Raw genomic sequence first — 18488 nt, 5'->3', positions numbered from 1 at the left:
AAAAGTAGCAGCAGCTTCCACACTCCCAATGATGAAACCTGCATTGTCATCCTCTGGAACTGAACAGAATTTTTTTTTAAATAAATGATGGGTACTTGTTTAGGCATTGGTCTTAGTATGACATGACATAAGTTAGGGACACTCCTCCACAGCTTCTCAGTGCTTACAAAGATCGTATTACAGTTCTTATCGTAAATGTTCATGAGAAGACGGTAATTGGCTATGCAATTTGAAGTCAATAGTGGAGACATTAATTGCAAGTTGTGTAATTATGATCTGTGGCATTCCAACTAGTTTTGGATTAAAACTCAACTGTGAAATGTTTTCCAACATTTGGCCATTAATGAGTAAAAAACGGTCCCCAAAATTGGACTTCATTGGCCAGGAAAGAGGACACCTCTCCACACAGTAAATGCTTTATCATTGAGGTAATTCGTTTTTATTGTGCACGTTTGGTATGCTAAATTTGAGAATTTGTGGTTTATGAGGTAACAATAAATTAATAGCCTATGACTATATGCATAGAATTAAATGTTTTACCAATATTCAAAGGCAAAAATGATCAATTAACATGACGGAGGTCCTTTTTGTGGACTGAAAATGTTAGCCTCTCTACATAGTATGCCGTAACATTCACAGTTTCTCTGTATGATCATAATTACTAACTCCAGTTGGTCTTGACCACCTGAGTGTTCCAGTCTGATGGTGACTTCATCCTCAGGGTATAACGACACAGGGCGAGCCCCAGATGTAGACATAGGAGGCAGATGGTTCGAGTCTCTGATATTTATTGAACAACCAAGGGGCAGGCTAGAGGCAGGTCGAGGACAGGCAAAAGTTCATAAACCAGGTCAGAATCCAAACGGTACAGGGCGGCAGACAGGCTCGAGGTCAGGGCAGGCTGAACAGTCAGGAAGGCGGGCTCAGTGTCAGGGCAGGCAAGAGATCAGAGTCTAGTAAAAAACAGGAACTCAGAAAACACGCTGGTATGCTTGACAAGACGAATTGGCAACAGATAAACAGAGAACGCAAGTATAAATACACTGGGGATAAAGGGGAAGATGGGCAACACCTGGATGGGGGTGGAGACGAGCACAAAGACCGGTGGAACAGATCAGGGTGTGATACAGGGTTCTTGTTGGACCATACAGCTTTAGGTGTTGTTGTTGTCCCACTCCTTAGGGTCCACCGTCAGACGAGACCTCATCTGGAAGGTCCCGACATGGTTGGGGAGGGTCTCTCCATACTTCACATCCTCATAGATATCCTGTTCTCCTCTCGTCCACATCACCATGACTCCTCTGGGGTAGAAACCTGTAGCATGACATGTCACTACTGAAGAGGAGGGGGTCTTCTGGAGGATAGACACTGGGGGAGAGAAATGGGTGTGGAAAGAAAGGATGGAAGAGAGAAGGATGGGACGAGAGAGAGTGGAGTAAAGAGACAGATAGAGATGGTAGAGAAAGAATGACAGGGAAAAGATGTAGAGCAGAATAAGGAAGTTGTTATTAACAATGCAGTGTTAACAGTATTGTGACTTATGTACAATTCAAATCACACATTTAAAAACTCAACAGTATTAAATAAGAATTGTGTATGTAGAAGAAATTGTCCCAGTGTTTCTGTACCTATCCTCTGCAGAGTACTCTTCCCATTCTGCAGATACTTCTTGAGAAAGGTTATACACCTCTGGGTGGGGTAATGCTTTGGAGCGACCAATGTCATTGTCTTCAGGTCAAATGAGATGAAATCCTCTCTATCATGACCATACTGGAACAGCACATCAGTGATGCCAGTCTCTTCATCCCACTCAGAACCATACTACATTACCTGGGATATGTGCACACCTGAGAGCAAGAGTAAGGCAACGAGAGAGACCGAGTGAGGTTCAGAGTAAGAGTTGTCGAGATATCGTCACAGCGCACTGCTTTCTGTGTTCGTTGTTTTCTTTGATTAAGACCTTAAGGGGGACATGAGCTACTATCTGGAATACTGTGCACATGTAAATGTGGTCAAGCTAATATCAATAAATGAGAAATTGAATAATGATTTGATTATTAAAATGTTGTTTTAAATTGTAGGTTCTGGTTCAACCCTTGCACCTTATGTTTTGGCCAATTAATAGCTGTGGCTTGCTGACAACACGGAAAATTATAAACGGGTTGTTCTTCATGTTTTTGATCTGCTTAAGTAATCAAAATAACAGATAAACATTATTTAACATGGGCAGGCAGCCACTTAGACAACATAACCACATGGGCAGGCCGCACTCCAGTGAAATTCACACATCATGACCAATGATCTATATAGCAGTCATGACCGATGGACAATAGTTTCTAGTTTTGCCTATGCCAGGATCTGCCCATTTGTCATAAAACTATAAGCTAAATCAATAATTAGTTATAATTAAAAAAACTGAGATCTGTCCACGAACCTATAGCACATGACACATCCTTTGAAACTCTGATATGCAACCGTGCACTCTTAGAAAAAAGGGTTCCAAAAGGGTTATTTAGCTGTCCCCATAGGAGAACCCTTTTTGGTTCCAGGTAGAACCCTTTTTGGTTCCAGGTAGAACCCTTTTTGGTTCCAGGTAGAACTCTCTGTGGAAAGGGTTCTACCTGGAAACAAAAAGGGTTCTTCATAGGTGTCACGATTGTCGTAAGGAGTGGACCAAAACGCAGCGGAAAAATGTATACTCATCTTCTTTCTTTATTTGAAGAAGGAAAAACAAAATAAACACGTATACAAAACAAACGACTCCAAACAGTCCCGTCAGGTGCAACAAACACTAAACCAGGAAATAACTACCCACAAACCCCCATAGAACAAACACCCCTATAAATAGAACCTTCAATCAGAGGCAACGAAATGCAGCTGCCTCCAATTGAACGTCAACCCAATAAACACCACATAGAAATGGACCAACTAGAAATAACATAGAACATAACCCAAACAACCCCGAAACACCCTAAACAAACACCCCCTGCCACGCCCTGACCAAACTACAATAACAAACAGCCCCTTTACTGGTCAGGACGTGACAATAGGGCTCGCCTATGGGGACAGCCAAAGAACTCTTTTAGGTTCTAGATAACACTTTTTATTCTAAGAGTGTGCGTAAAGACCAGAGCCCGGTTTCCCAAAATCAGGGATTCTATGGTTCTAACGATGAACTAAGCCTTAAGATGCTTTTGGGAACCCGGGCCCTTAGCCAAGTTTTCCAGAGCCTTCGTAAGCGTTAAGATCATGTCGTGTAAATTCTTACACAGGGACACTCAAAGTCAATCTTAAGTGAATCATTGTTTATTGTCAGCATGCTGGAGAGGTTCCAAACAACTCAATGCACCATAGTACACATGTCAATCAGGAGCTCTCCCTGGGCAGTCCCAGCAGTTGTCTTATATACGGCTATACACAGACAAGTTATATTTGCAGGATTTATCATAATTCATTAATCATTACCCTTTTGTTTCATTCATGTGACCGACCAATACTGTTTCATAACATGTGACAGACCAACTCCTCACGAGGCTTCTTTCCCTCTAAGCTGAGACCTTGAAACTGAGATATCTTTCGTTCATTCTCAAAACAACGTCTGGGCGTACCGCCAGACGGTTGGTGTATATAAAAGTGCAATAATTGTGACCCATTTTAGCAAACTAGGCGTATGTTGCATGTCAGTACTTCACAGGAGGCTTTGAACTGACTTTTTCTTATCAATATGCGTTTTTTTGGCAGAAATGCCTTTTGGAATATGCCAACTTTCATGTGCCTTAATAACAAAATTGTATGCCATCTGTAAATACGAATAAAATGGTTAAATTAAATTGGTTGAGCCACGGAAAAAGACAGGAACATTCCCGCTAGCCATGATTAGCTGAGATAATGGATGGGCTGGGCATGCCGAGAGATGAGTTCGGATTGGTCTGCCATGTAGCATGCTTCTGTTTATAATGTGAGCTGCTCAGTATGTGTAGATAATCCTTGCCACCGCGGCTTTTTTGAAAGATATAACGTTAACCTTGGAGAACTTCAAAAGTGTTGCTACTGCTCTCAACAACATTGCTGCCCCGAATTTAGCATGAGCTATCGAGCAGCAGAATAACAATAATAATAACAATAACGGTTCTAATTTTGTCAGAAAGTAATTTTCATTGCAAGTTAAAGCGTACTGTGCGCTAGCTAGCGAACATTAGCTTGCTGGCTTGCTAGCTAACGTTATGTGTATAATCTGTAGTACCTAATATTATTTGTATCTCAGAAATCCATATGCATTGCTAGTTATAGCCTAATGTTAGCTAGGTAGCTAACATTGAACCTAGTTGTTTACCTTTACCTACCTGCAGATTCATACTACAGCATTTCATAGTGGCTAGCTATGACCTTTACATATACAATCTATGGCTATGACAATCGGTTTGTATTGCTAGTAGAATGGGTTGGGATTATGGTTCATTGTTTAGCTAGCGAGCTTGCTACATGTCTAAACAAAAGACTCCACCTCGTCAGATGATTACATGACCCATCAAGTTAGCCAGGTGTATCTTTGGTGATTATGGCCATCTATTGTATTTCATGAACATGTGTACATGTTTAGACAACAATGTAAGTGGCTGGGGAGTGGTTATAGCATTTCTTTCACAGGACCCATTCATTTAGACCCTGGTAGGTGTGTGTCAACATGGCCATACTCGTAATCGTATCCATAAATTGACAGTTGATAGTCAGATTGGATGATTTTAATATGCCTTATATATGCCACCAGATTTAGCTAACAGCTCATTTCCATCTGTAGGCCCTAAAACATCTAGACGTAGGTGAACATATAGACATGGAAGCATTAAATGCAAAACAGAACAACATAAATACATCATACAGTTAAAAAAAAAAACAGATCAGGGCCTGGTTTCCCAAAACCATCTTAAGGCTAAGTTCATCATTAGAACCTTCTTAGGAGCGTTGTTAAATCTCAGAGATGTTTCCCAAAACCATTGTTATTAACTTTTCACTTGAAAAAGCTTGTAATCTAAAGCCTGCCTCAGACCACTTGTAGAACAGCTAAGTAGTTAATGCATTTTTGCCCTCCCGCACCACTTTATACACAGAAGATCTCAGCTAAACATAGAATCACATGGGTTATCCATCTCTCTGTGACTGCCGATAACTTCCTAACAAAGTTGACTACAAATACAAAGTTGTCATTGTCTTTGCATTTGATACAAACAAGCAACGTATAAAAATATGCTTCAAATGAAAACCGAGATGACTGCATTAAAATATAAACAGTAGGCTAGTGTCTTGATGCTGTATTGTTTGTCCTTCATGTTCTAATACTTTAATGTTACCCCTTCCTTGTGTTTTTTGTAATAAATAATAATTACAAATTTAATTTTAATTTAAAAAACAGTAGGCTATGCATGCCTCTTTCAATCATATTGAAATACATTTAATGTTCAATCAATTGAGTGTTCAATCAATTGAGTGTTGCTAGGCTACTGTCTGCAATTTGTCTCAATATACTTCATTATGTGTAGCTAACATTTTCATTGGGTAAGCAATCAATATTTACAGCCATAGGTTGTCATATCTCTTTTGGAGCTGATCCGTAGTCAGTATTGTGAGATAACTCTAAAGTTAATGAAAGATTTGAATGGAGGACGCTGATCCAAGAGCAGCACTCCCTTTCTTTTGATCCTATCAGTATGGACACATGCTTCAACGACGCACTAAACAACCGTTTTATCTGCATTGTGTTTTTGGAAATGCATGTTACATCTTCGGCCATTGTAGAAAAGATGCATCATTAAAGCAATTGTAAGCCTCCAAAGTTCCAACGCTATCGGAAAACTGGGCCCAAGTCAAAACAAGAAGAAGACCAGATTTCAAATCTTGAAATCAATTAACATTACATGACGAAAATGGTTAGTTTGTAGATTATGGAGTTATTTATTTTCATTAATAAAATGTAGTCTTCTAAATGTATAGGCCTAGCCTACGTTTCATATGAAATGTAGGCTATTAGTGCCCCCCCCCCTGAACTGGATTATGTACAAAACAGAACATGCCCCCAACTGCCTCTTACAACTTAATGCTCTGTGCTTGTTTGGGAAACACTTTAAAAAAGTTGGATAGTAAATAACTATGCATCTGGTACATTATGACCATCATAATGCTTAAGTTACATCACAACTGGGAAACCAGGTCCTGATCCGTCGGTCTCTTCTGGACTATGTCACCTTTAATGTTCTCCAGACAGTCCCAGGGAAAAGGGCCTCGCACTTAGAAAAACAAATTGGCAGTTGGCTAGGCTATGGTTTACAATGTTTATTTGTCCAATTGTGTAAGCGACTATGCAGGGGCACAGAGCAGAGGCACAGAGCAGCTTGACATATAAGACCTACAAATCCACGCTTCCCGAATTTTCAGTGACGTTATGAATAGGCCTAATAGTAGGTCACTCACGCCAAAGTTTGAGGTAGGCCAAATTGGAAGGTCGTCCCTTCAGGCCAAAATGTATGGTGCACAGTTTGAACCAGAACTGATCATTTTGTTTCAGTCAAAGCATATATACTGCCTAGTGGCACACTGTTGAGTTTTGGCCACATAAAAAAAAATATTTGACTATTCAGCTTCAGCTAACCATCCTAAAATCTCATTACAAATGAGGTGTTTTTGGTGTAACAGTAAAGTTATAGGCCTACTGTGCTACAGTATGCTGTTATATTCGGTTCTGTTACGTAAAATATATAATTCATCATTATGTGATCTTGCAGTAATTGATTCAGCTTCAGAAATGATTTTCCAGAAATATTTTAACCTGCTCTGTGTATTCTCAAATTGAAAAAAATGAGGGCGCACTGCTCCCTCGTGCTCCTACATCACTAAACCCCTGAACGTAATGTAACATATCATACTAAATGTGTGAGTGTTGCTGATTTAAGTACATGATAATACGAATTGCCCTGACACCATGTTGCCCTAGAGTCTAGACCAACGAGCCAGATTAACTCCCTTTCAAAAATCTCATAAGAGCATCACTTTTAACTCAAGTGCCACATACGTTGGTGTAGGATTCAAGCTCTGATGTCCCTCAAGTAACAGCAGCAGTACTTCACAGCACCACCTGATGGTAGAGTGCTACCAGTAAAGAATCTAAGTTGACATTACGTTGTATTTATCTTGATTTCAAAGCCTGTTTTCATGTGTCAAGGACTCACTCGTTGGTCTAGGTGTATGATTCTTGCTTAGAGGTCCCGGGTTCAAATCCCGGACGAGCCCTGGTTTTAGGGTAGGCCATCCAGTTTTGAAATAAAGTGAGGTGTAAAGCCTGTTCCGTGGGCCTTTTCCCTAGTAGCCTGTCGCCACTAGATGTTGTCATATTGCTGGTGGAAGAAATATTTGGGATTTATTTATCCTTTATTCATAATGGTGATCCATCCCTCTGAAATGATCACACTGAAATGAAAAAAAATATACTGTATATATTTCAGAGGAGAGATCTTTCCCAGGAGAAAGCAATCAAACATATGTTTTGAACTATGAACAATACAGAACACATTCAATCAAACCCAGTAACATGATATACAGGATAAGTAAAAAACAACAACCACAGCATTCTTCCACTGCTGTCTACATTTTTATTCCTGCTCTCAGAACCATATTTACAGTCATGAAACAAAAAGAAACTTGGAATTCAGGCAAACTTTGCTTGTGTAGGTAAAGGGAGTTGTTTTTGACTCCTCCAGGAAATCCGGAAGGTGGTTTTGATTGAATTGCACCCTGGTGGTATGGAGGAGGAGCTGTGGTGTTCAATCAACAGGACACTGGCAGCCACAGACAGAGATGTCTGGCTTTGTTTCAGTATCCGCACTCCATTGAAAATGCCTTTTGGCCCTGGATTAGGTTCATCTGTATCTGAGAGTAGTTATGGGGGCAGGCCGATAGATGTGGGTTTCAGTCTGAATTTGTGTCATAAAAAATGGCTTACCAAAGATATTTATAACTAACCCAAGTCAGTTAATATGTGTTGTTTATAGTGGGAACAAATGAAGCATAGTGGGCAGAAATAGCCAAACTGGAGCTAGCTAGATCCTATTAGCGTGTTGTAGCATGTATTTGCATTTCCATTAGGGAACGCCGCCTCTGTGAAATGCGCATCGGCACAAACTCAATTCGGCCTTGCGCTCCTTCTAAACAACGCAGTTTTTAAAAACTTTGGCAAAGAGTAGTCTATCAAATTTAGCAGAGTGTTCGTAACAGATTCTAGTTTTGGGAACAGACAAATGTATTGAGATCAGATGTTTCATCGATAACAACATTAGCAGAATGTAGGACCAGTTTCACCTAGCTCCATCCTCCCCCACTACCTGTGACTGGATTTCCTCTCACTACCATACAGTGAGGGAAAAAAGTATTTGATCCCCTGCTGATTTTGTACGTTTGCCCACTTACAAAGAAATGATCAGTCTATAATTTTAATGGTAGGTTTATATGAACAGTGAGAGACAGAATAACAACAACAAAAAAATCCTGAAAAACGCATGTCAAAAATGTTATAAAATGATTTGCATTTTAATGAGGGAAATAAATATTTGACCCCTCTGCAAAACATGACTTAGTACTTGGTGGCAAAACTCCTGTTGGCAATCACAGAGGTCAGACGTTTCTTGTAGTTGGCCACCAGGTTTGCACACATCTCAGGAGGGATTTTGTCCCACTCCTCTTTCCAGATCTTCTCCAAGTCATTAAGGTTTCGAGGCTGACGTTTGGCAACTCAAACCTTCAGCTCCCTCCACAGATTTTCTATGGGATTAAGGTCTGGAGACTGGCTAGGCCACTCCAGGACCTTAATGTGCTTCTTCTTGAGCTACTCCTTTGTTGCCTTGGCCATGTGTTTTGGGTCATTGTCATGATGGAATACCCATCCACGACCCATTTTCAATGCTCTGGCTGAGGGAAGGAGGTTCTCACCCAAGATTTGACAGTACATGGCACCGTCAAATGATGCGGTGAAGTTGTCCTGTCCCCTTAGTAGAAAAACACCCCCAAAGCATAATGTTTCCACCTCCATGTTTGACGGTGGAGATGGTGTTCTTGGGGTCATAGGCAGCATTCCTCCTCCTCCAAACACGGCAAGTTGAGTTGATGCCAAAGCGCTCCATTTTGGTCTCATCTGACCACAACACTTTCACCAGTTGTCCTCTGAGTCATTCAGATGTTCATTGGCAAACTTCAGACGGGCATGCATATGTATTCTTGAGCAGGGGGACCTTGCGGGCGCTGCAGGATTTCAGTCCTTCACGGCGTAGTGTGTTACCAATTGTTTTCTTGGTGACTATGGTCCCAGCTGCCTTGAGATCATTGACAAGATCCTTTCATGTAGTTCTGGGCTGATTCCTCACCGTTCTCATGATCATTGCAACTCCACGAGGTGAGATCTTGCATGGAGTCCCAGGCCGAGGGATATAGACAGTTCTTTTGTGTTTCTTCGATTTGCGAATAATCGCACCAAATGTTATCACCTTCTCACCAAACTGCTTGGCGATGGTCTTGTAGCCCATGTGTAGGTCTACAATCTTGTCCCTGACATCCTTGGAGAGCTCTTTGGTCTTGGCCATGGTGGAGATTTTGGAATCTGATTGATTGATTGCTTCTGTGGACAGGTGTCTTTTATACAGGTAACAAGCTGCGGTTAGGAGCACTCCCTTTAAGAGTCTGCTCCTAATCTCAGCTCGTTACCTGTATAAAAGACACCTGGGAGCTAGAAATCTTTCTGATTGAGAGGGGGTCTAATACTTATTTCCCTCATTAAAATGCTAATCAGTTTATAACATTTTTAACATGTGTTTTTCTCTATATTTTTGTTGTTATTCTGTCTCTCACTGTTCAAATAAACCTAACATTAAAATTATAGACTGATCTTTTCTTTGTCAGTGGGCAAACATACAAAATCAGCAGGGGATCAAATACTTTTTCCCCCCCACTGTATTTGGTAGTAGTAAACAGTTCTAAACGGATGTGTCACGTCCTGGCCAGTATAAGGGTTAATTAGTATTGTAGTTTGGTCAGGACGTGGCAGAGGGTATTCGTTTTATGTGGTTCGGGGTGGTGTGTTTGTTAAAAGGGTGTTTGATTTAGTATTTCCGGGTTTTGGTTTATGTATTTCTATGTTTAGTCTAGTGTGTCTGGTTCTATGTTGAGTTAATTGGGGGTTGGACTTCCAATTGAAGGCAGCTGTTTGGTGTTGCCTTTGATTGGAAGTCCTATATTAGTTGGGTGTGTTTGTCTTGTATTTTGTGGGAGATTGTTCTGTGTTTTGCCTTGTGCCTGACCAGACTGTTTTTGTTGATCGTTCGTGGTTTGTTATTTTTGTACGTTCATTTTGAAAGCAAATAAACATCAAGATGAGCCTGCACATACCTGCTGCGTTTTGGTCCTCCTTCACCGACGACAACCGTGACAGGATGTTTCAGCTTTATAGCCCCTGTGACGTGTCTGGGTTACGCCCTCTGTCTGTGCCCTTTCCGTATGATGCAAACACAATCCATTTACTCATTATAAGTGGTATGTTAATGTGGCTATTGGAACACACTACAGGTAGAACTGTGTCGGAAAGAACCTGCCAGGAGGAAGAAATCACATCAGCCACTCCTGCCTTTACCACATGCTCTGTACCTTCCTACAGTATAGCCACAGATTCAGACAGAGGACAAGATGAGTTTGAGTGATTTTGAGATTCGCCTTGCCAGGGAGGTTAGGAAATACCCAAACATTTACAATTCAAAAGATACAAGTAAAAATGATAATGATTGGATTCAAATCGCTCGTATTGTCAGCAAAGGCAAAAAAGAATTAGACTTCTGTTTTTGCAGAACAACATGGAAAAGGCTGAGAGAGAACTATGCCAGGGAGCATAAGATCAAGATCACGAGCAGGAATTCAAGTGTTGGACCAGAAGATCCTGAGATATTACAGAAGTTGGCCTGGCTCTCCTCCTTCATAAAACACAAAACCCAACCGACCCAAGTTCCAGGAGGCAAGGTGAGCTGTGTAGCCTATTTGATTCAAGTAAGACAATTTAGAATCACCCAGAACATTCAGAGGACTTTATTGTGACTTTATCGTATTTTCTTCTGATTTGACATAATATAATCTCACAGATAGGCGGGACCTAGTGGTTAGATGAGATGCTAGGCCTAGGTTGACATGTAACTTCACAACGTTAATCTGTTCAACTCTCCTTGAGTTAGAATTTCACTAAGGGGGGTGAAACATTGCAGTGAAAACACACCAACTCATTTATTGATGTTTTGAAAGAATAATAAATATAATATTTAGTTAGAAATTCATTTGTGTATGTTTTATCATTTCAGGAAATGTCCTTTGAACATACAACTAAGCTTTATAGACCCTCCTTGACAAGCTATTAACATGAAGGAGTTTTCTCCTTCTCACATTGATGTCACGGTGTGTGTTTGCGTCTATTAATGTAAACCATTGGTTTCTTATTATGCCACCAAGATTCTGTCAGGGAGAAGACAAGGAGAGACTGGAGGCAGTCGAGGCTGCCGTTTCACCCCCTTGTCCACCCCTGCAGCAGACAGCACCTTTACCTCTCTTGTGACCACACACCCCAGATCCTACAGACCCACATCTACCCTGACACAGTCTGGGGACAGCCCCTCTTCATCTAAACCAAGCTCCAGCTCTACCAGTGGACCAACCAAGGAAGAGGTCACATGACAGAGTAGATCAAGGCTCCAGTAAGAACCCTAAAAAGGCTGATAATACCAGAGAGCATAGGGTCAGTAGTATGGGAGGTAGTGATGATGATGCCTTACTTGGCCAAATGATAACTTCAACGATCCACAAATTGCCACCTCAACTGAAGTCCCAAGCGAAATCAGAAATACATAAACTGCTTTCTGTAATGGAGGAAAAGCTCTCCCAGACCCAGCATCATAGTCCAAGTAAAGAAGAGTACCATCAGTCTATTAACAAAAACTATATTTAAAACCTCTTGAGGATACAATCCCGATAACGGGATTGGTTGGACAACAGCCAGTGAGATAGCACGGCGCGATATTCAAAACAAAATAATCTCAAAATTAAAATTCAAGTATTCTACCGCATTTTAAAGATACTCTACTCGTTAATCCAATCACATTGTCCGATTTCAAAAAGGCTTTACGGTGAAAGAAAAACATTAGATTATTTTAGCATAGCACCTCAGGAAAAAAAAGCAATTTTCCAAGCACGATAGCCATCACAAAACCAGATATACAGCTAAAATTAAGCACTAACCTTTGACAATCTTCATCAGATGACACTCCTAGGATATCATGTTAGACAATACATGCATTTTTTGTTCGATCAAGTTTATATTTATATCCAAAAACCCAATTTTTACATTGACGCGTGACGTTCAGAAAATGTTTTCTCCCTATAACTTTCGGTGAATAGGCACATTTAATTTACGGAATAACTCATAAACGTTGAAAAAATGTATAACAATTATTTAAAGAATTAGAGATAATCTACTCCTTTATGCAACCACTTTGTCAGATTTCAAAATAACGTTACGGAAAAAGCACATTGTTCAATATTCTGAGTACAGAACTTAGCCTTCAATGCTAAGCTATACAGTTAGCCTACAACCACGGCGTCGACAAATCTCTAACAATATGTTCGAAATATTTACTTACCTTTGCTGATCTTCGGCGGAATGCACTCGGATGGGCACCCACTTCCACAAGAAATGTTCATTTGTTCTGCAAAGTCCATCATTTATGTCCAAATACGTCCGTTTTGTTGACCCATCCAGAACACTTTACAATGCCATGTGGCGTGGACGCAAATCCATAGCCGAAATGTTCAATACCTTTAGGGTATTTTTTAACGTAGAATTGCGATAATTTTACAACCGGGCAATAGCTATTCATCCCAGAAGAAAAATGTAAAAACGATGACGTCACGTATACGCGCATCATAAGACACCTCTCCTCAGACTGGCCAATGATTGACTGAGCCAAAATGATGTGCCCGGTAACAGATGACGGTTGAAACCAGTTCATAAAGATTGTTGACAGCCAATGGAAGAGTTAGGAGGTGTAACGTAAATCCTATGTCACTGTAGTTTTCCAAGGGATTCAAAACAAAAACTACATTTCTAAATTCTCCCACTTCCTGATTCAATTTTTCTCTGGTTTTTTTGCCTGCCATATGATTTCTGTTATACTCACAGACACCATTCAAACAGTTTTAGAAACTTCAGCGTGTTTTCTATTCAAAACTATTAATAATATGCATATTCTATTTTCTGGGCCAGAAGAGTAACCTGTTTAAATTGGGTACGTTTTTCATCCAGCCGTGAAAATACTGCCCCCTAGCCCCTAGAGGTTATTAACACAAATATATATATATTTTTGAAAACTGTAGCATAGGTGTTTATATTAGCATGCATGATAGGCTAGAGTAAGTAAAGCATGTTTGCCAGTGTCACATCCTGACCATAGTAAGATGTTATTTTCTATGGTAGAGTAGGTCAGGGCATGACGTGTTTTTCTATGTTTTCTATTTTTCTATTTCTATGTTTTAGTTCTAGTTTTCTATTTCTGTTGTTTTTTGGGACGATCCCCAATTAGAGGCAGCTGGTCCTCGTTGTCTCTAATTGGAGATCATACTTAAGTAGGTTTTTTTCCACCTGTGTTTGTGGGTAGTTATTTTCTGTTTAGTCTCTGTACCTGACAGAACTGTGCACTGTCGGTTTTTCTCTTTGTTATTTTGCTTCAGTATTTTGAGTTATAATAAATTATTATCATGAGCACTCAACACGCTGCGCTTTGGTCCCCTCTCTACGACAGTCGTTACATCCCGCGTTATTTCAGATGTACACTATGTGCAACGTCTTTTACAATTGAACATGTACTGTAACTCACAGCCAATGATGCTCTCCGAGCTAATGCCTAAGCTTTAGCATATAGAGAAAACACCATCTTGTTTTGAATAGGTGGTTATAACCCCAATCAGTCATATAAGAACATATGTTTGGGGTTTCAATTGGGAAATGAAATTCAAATCAAACTGAAATTAGTATGTAAAAGGGTATTGAATATGTTTACTTGGTACATTTATCAAAGTCATCTTGAACCACCAATACTGTGTAAATAAAACCATACCGATTTGCACCTCTACCTGCCTGCCTACTGCTGAATCTTTGTCCATACAACTACTACAAGCTCCCTATTTTACATTTGGTATGCAAAAGGGTGACTATGCAAAAAAGTGTTGTGCCGAATACAGCAGGTGAAACGCTTAGTTGCAAGCCCTTAACCAAAATGCAGTTTTAAGAAAAATAAGTGTTAAAGTATTTACTAAAATAAACTGAAGTAAAAAATAAATAAAGGAAAAAGAAGAAAATAGAAAAATAACAAATAATTAAAGAGCAACAATAAAATAACAGTAAAGAGACTATATACAGGGGGTACCGGTACAGAGTCAATGTGTACATTGTAGTGTTCGGTTCTAATTTTTCACAGTAAATAACTCAGACACTAGAGAAGCTTAACCAAGTTTAATTCTTCCCAAAGGGTTGTTACAGCTGTAATTCAGACAAAAACATGTTCTCACCATCACAAGTATATATACACTCCACTTTGGACACTCCTCCTTCTCTCCAATCCTTACATCTTATGGTTCGACTGGAAGAGGGTAATAGGATAATAAATCCTTATTACTCCCTTCAGGGGTTCTGACCTGACCTCAACCCCTCCTTCGCCTAATCCACAGATGTCCATCTGCTTCCTCTATAGCAATCCTGTGATCTCCTCCCGTCCACCCAAAACATTCCAAAGCCATCGGTCTTTCTACAGAGACCCATTACCTCCTGACATAAAACCCAGTCTCTTTCACTCCTTATACACTATGCGTCTGATCTATCATGTCTTTAATATCTCAATGTTCAAAGTTTACCCGAATCCAACAGTAGATATCCTGGTCCCATAGACTACTTTCAGGGAAGTGGTAAATTAGTGACGATATCTGTAATTGCTGGGCTGTAGTGCTCTTCAGTGGCTAAATTGCAGAAATGCATGACCTCTTTAGTATGCTACTGTATTATTATATTACAGAGTGAGACCATCAGGTCATATGTGATGTTTTACAAAAACACACACTCAATAAGTTAAAGTAGTAACTACTTTATTTCAGGAAATCAACAATATTTACACATTATAAATGTACAAAACAATTCCTGAGTGTATTACATCAGTCTCAAACTGCCTACAAATAAAAAATGTTTGACATCACACAGAAGATAAAATAACTCCTTCCCATATGTTATAAAATGGTTATTATTAGCAGCAATGTAATAATTCAAAATCACATCAAAACAGATGTGGTATTTTTAATGATTCAGATGTGCATTTGGATGAACATCAGATTCCTTAAGAAAACAGAGGAGATGGTGTTTAACCCCTGTGGTTGTTCACAATACCATCATAGCACAGATCAGTTTGTACAAGTACCTGGGTGTACATATGGACAATGTACTAAGCTGGAAGGTCCAAGAAGAGAGTGTCTGCTCCAGAGTCCAGAAACGCCTCTATTTCCAATAGACTTAAGGTGTTCGGAGTTGACCAGAAAATAATGCTGCTGTTCTACCAAGGCAGTCATAGAGAGTATCCAGAGATATGGCATCACAGTCTGGTTTGACAATTTCTCAGTCCAACTAAAATCTCAAATTGCCCGCCTGACACAAACTGTCATGAAGGTCATGGGTGTGAAGCAACATTCCTCCCTGCAGACCATTTGTGAACAGCCGTTATCAGACAAGTGCAAATAAAAAAATCTGACTCCTCCCCTCAGACAGACACTATAGGGTCCCTACGTGTAAGCTGAACAGTTTTAAGCACTCCTTCATTCCCATGTCCATCAAATACCTAAACAGCAATAATGAAAGCTGAACTGTCTTAGTACGCCACTGACTGAAAGGGAAATGTGCAATATGTATGTGGCTATACAAGACCTGCACAATGTCAATGACATGGGCAATGTTAATGTATTGTTATGTTGAGCGTGTAATGTACAGTGTCTATATTGTAAACAGCAGTACTGTGTTTCAGACAATTTCCCCCTCTGGGACATTCAAGGTCATCCTATTACAGAACTAATTCATGATTTGTATTACAGTACGTTTTGGCGATCCCCGATCCCCACAGTGCTGCCGGTACAGAGATCTGTCTTAGTGGATGACTTTGACTAGGAGACTTTTGACTGCCTTCCATCTTCACCTGGTCTCTGACTCTCTCCTGGGAAGAAAAACAGAAGTACAACATGCTACAACCAACACTAAAAACCTCCAACTTTCTCGAAAATCACCATGTATTCGTGTCAATGGGGGACTAGTGAGGGAGTTGGTGATATGTACCAGAGATACTGTAGACATGGTGAGAGACTCCCCTGTTTGGTTCAGACAGAGAAACCTCATGTGTTGATGCTGGACTAGTCAGAGGCATCATCAGAAGCATCTTCAGAGGCTACCAAGACAAAAGACAAACTACGTAGTTTCACTGTTGTTATCAACCAATGAATGAATGAAATAATCAATCAAATAGTCCTGAATGCCAGACCTGAGTCAAATATACTTTGAGAGGTGTGCTTTTTTGTAGCTTGGAGTTTGCATTTTTGGAACAATTCCATTGGCTCCATTGTACCAGGAAAACAAAAAATATTTGACAAGTTGACGTGTATTTGACCCAGGTCAGGTGAATACCACATTCTGTAGTGATGGACACAGTGAAACAAAATACTGTATATGTCACGGCTGTCGTAGGAAGGAGCGGACCAAAGTGCAGCGTGTGTGTCGTTCCACATTTTATTTTCACTGTGAAACTATGCAATACATACACATAAACCAAAGAACACAAAACAACAAACCGTGACGCAGAGGTGAAACAGACTCACTCAAAAACAACCTCCCACAAACCCAGGTGGGAAAAACACCAACTTAAGTATGATCTCCAATTAGAGACAACGGTGACCAGCTGCCTCTAATTGGAGATCATCCCAAACAAAACCCAACATAGAAATACAAAACTAGAACATAACATAGAAAAACGAAACTAAAAAAAAAAACCCTGTCACGCCCTGACCTACTCTATCATAGAAAATAACAGCTTTCTATGGTCAGGATGTGACAGTATATCCCAAAAAGACACATTTCCTCCAGTTTCAGTGTTCCTTTGATCATTTGTGAATTATTACATGTACTTACTATTGGTCAAAGTAAACTCTGAAATACAAAGATGAACATGAAGTTGTTAATGGTTTTGCTAGATTGGTTTGGTGGAGAGTATCACCAGAGCAATATTGTACTGAAACAATATCTAGCATCATCCTTCTATCCACCACTCCAGCAATGAGGCTAATGGGGAAAGGCTCTGGCCCTGTCATGATCAACACAGAACAATCAGACTGGAACTGGTTGTCACATTAGCAATCAGTCAATCAATCAGTCAGTTAGTCTGTCAGTCAATTGATCGACCAATCGATCGATCGACCAACCAACCAACCAACCAACCAACCGTATTTTTTTTATCTTATTTTTACAAATACATTAGCCGCAAAGTGCTTTCACATACAGCCAGGTCCAAAATTGTCACCCTTGATAAAGATGAACAAAAAAATACTGTATACAATAAATAATACAAATAACAGGCTATATTGCATGCTACAAAAAATGAAATACTAATACAATTGCTCAGAGAAAGAGATTTTGTTCAACAAGTAAGACAAAAAAATCTAAAAAAGATAGGGCTCAGAATTATTGGCACCCCTGTTTTCAGTGCTCCCTACCCTCTCAAGTATAACAACACAGACTTAAAAAAAATGTTTTATGAGATTGGAAAACACATCCGGAGTAGGGCCAGCGCCAGAATGAATCAGTTGTTCTGGCATTTGATTTCTATAGGCAGACCCGTTTTTTTTTTACACGAGACCTCCCGTGCTTGCAGGAATTGTGTTAATGGGTGTTATAACAAAGAGTAAGACCATAGGCAGCTCATGAGTTTCATGTTCGGGGAAGGTTACAATTTATCCTACCATTTCTATCTATCTGCGTGACAGTTATGATTATTTTTATATGCGCATTTTCATGGAACAGTTTAATTTCAATAATAATGTTTTTGTTTCTCAAAATTATTGCCACGTGGTTAATACAAAAACAGATTTAAAATTATACAAATGTAAAATTTAAATTCAACTAATGCAAGAGCACCAGCCTTTGCCATATGGATACACTGCTACATGGTTATCGATTGGCGGTTAAAGAAATTAGCGTATGGAACTCAGATATAGCCTATAGGCCAATGCAGCCGTATGCCTATGCATTACATACGCCTGAAGCAGACAAATAAAAACAGTCGAAAATATCCTGATGAAAATTCAGGTTCTTTCAATGCATTAATCTCTACTCTGCCTGTCTGCCT

The 18488-nt window shown here is 39.8% G+C and overlaps 1 protein-coding gene across 1 annotated transcript; it reads right to left on the bottom strand.

Moving 5' to 3' along the window:
* Positions 1 to 1153: 1153 nt before the first annotated feature.
* Positions 1154 to 4355, bottom strand: LOC106570384 (major histocompatibility complex class I-related protein 1-like). Its single transcript, XM_045693702.1, has 3 exons — positions 4344 to 4355; positions 1629 to 1821; positions 1154 to 1380 (listed from the first exon to the last, which is right to left on the bottom strand). The coding sequence occupies exons 1-3, from the start codon at positions 4353 to 4355 to the stop codon at positions 1154 to 1156; spliced, it is 432 nt and encodes a 143-aa protein (XP_045549658.1).
* Between the last annotated feature and the right edge of the window lie 14133 nt (positions 4356 to 18488).

The sequence above is a fragment of the Salmo salar genome, chromosome 14 (genome assembly GCF_965601325.2).
Source record: "Salmo salar chromosome 14, fSalSal1, whole genome shotgun sequence".
NCBI lineage: Eukaryota > Metazoa > Chordata > Actinopteri > Salmoniformes > Salmonidae > Salmo > Salmo salar.
This window is presented reverse-complemented; position numbering and strand designations above follow the sequence as displayed.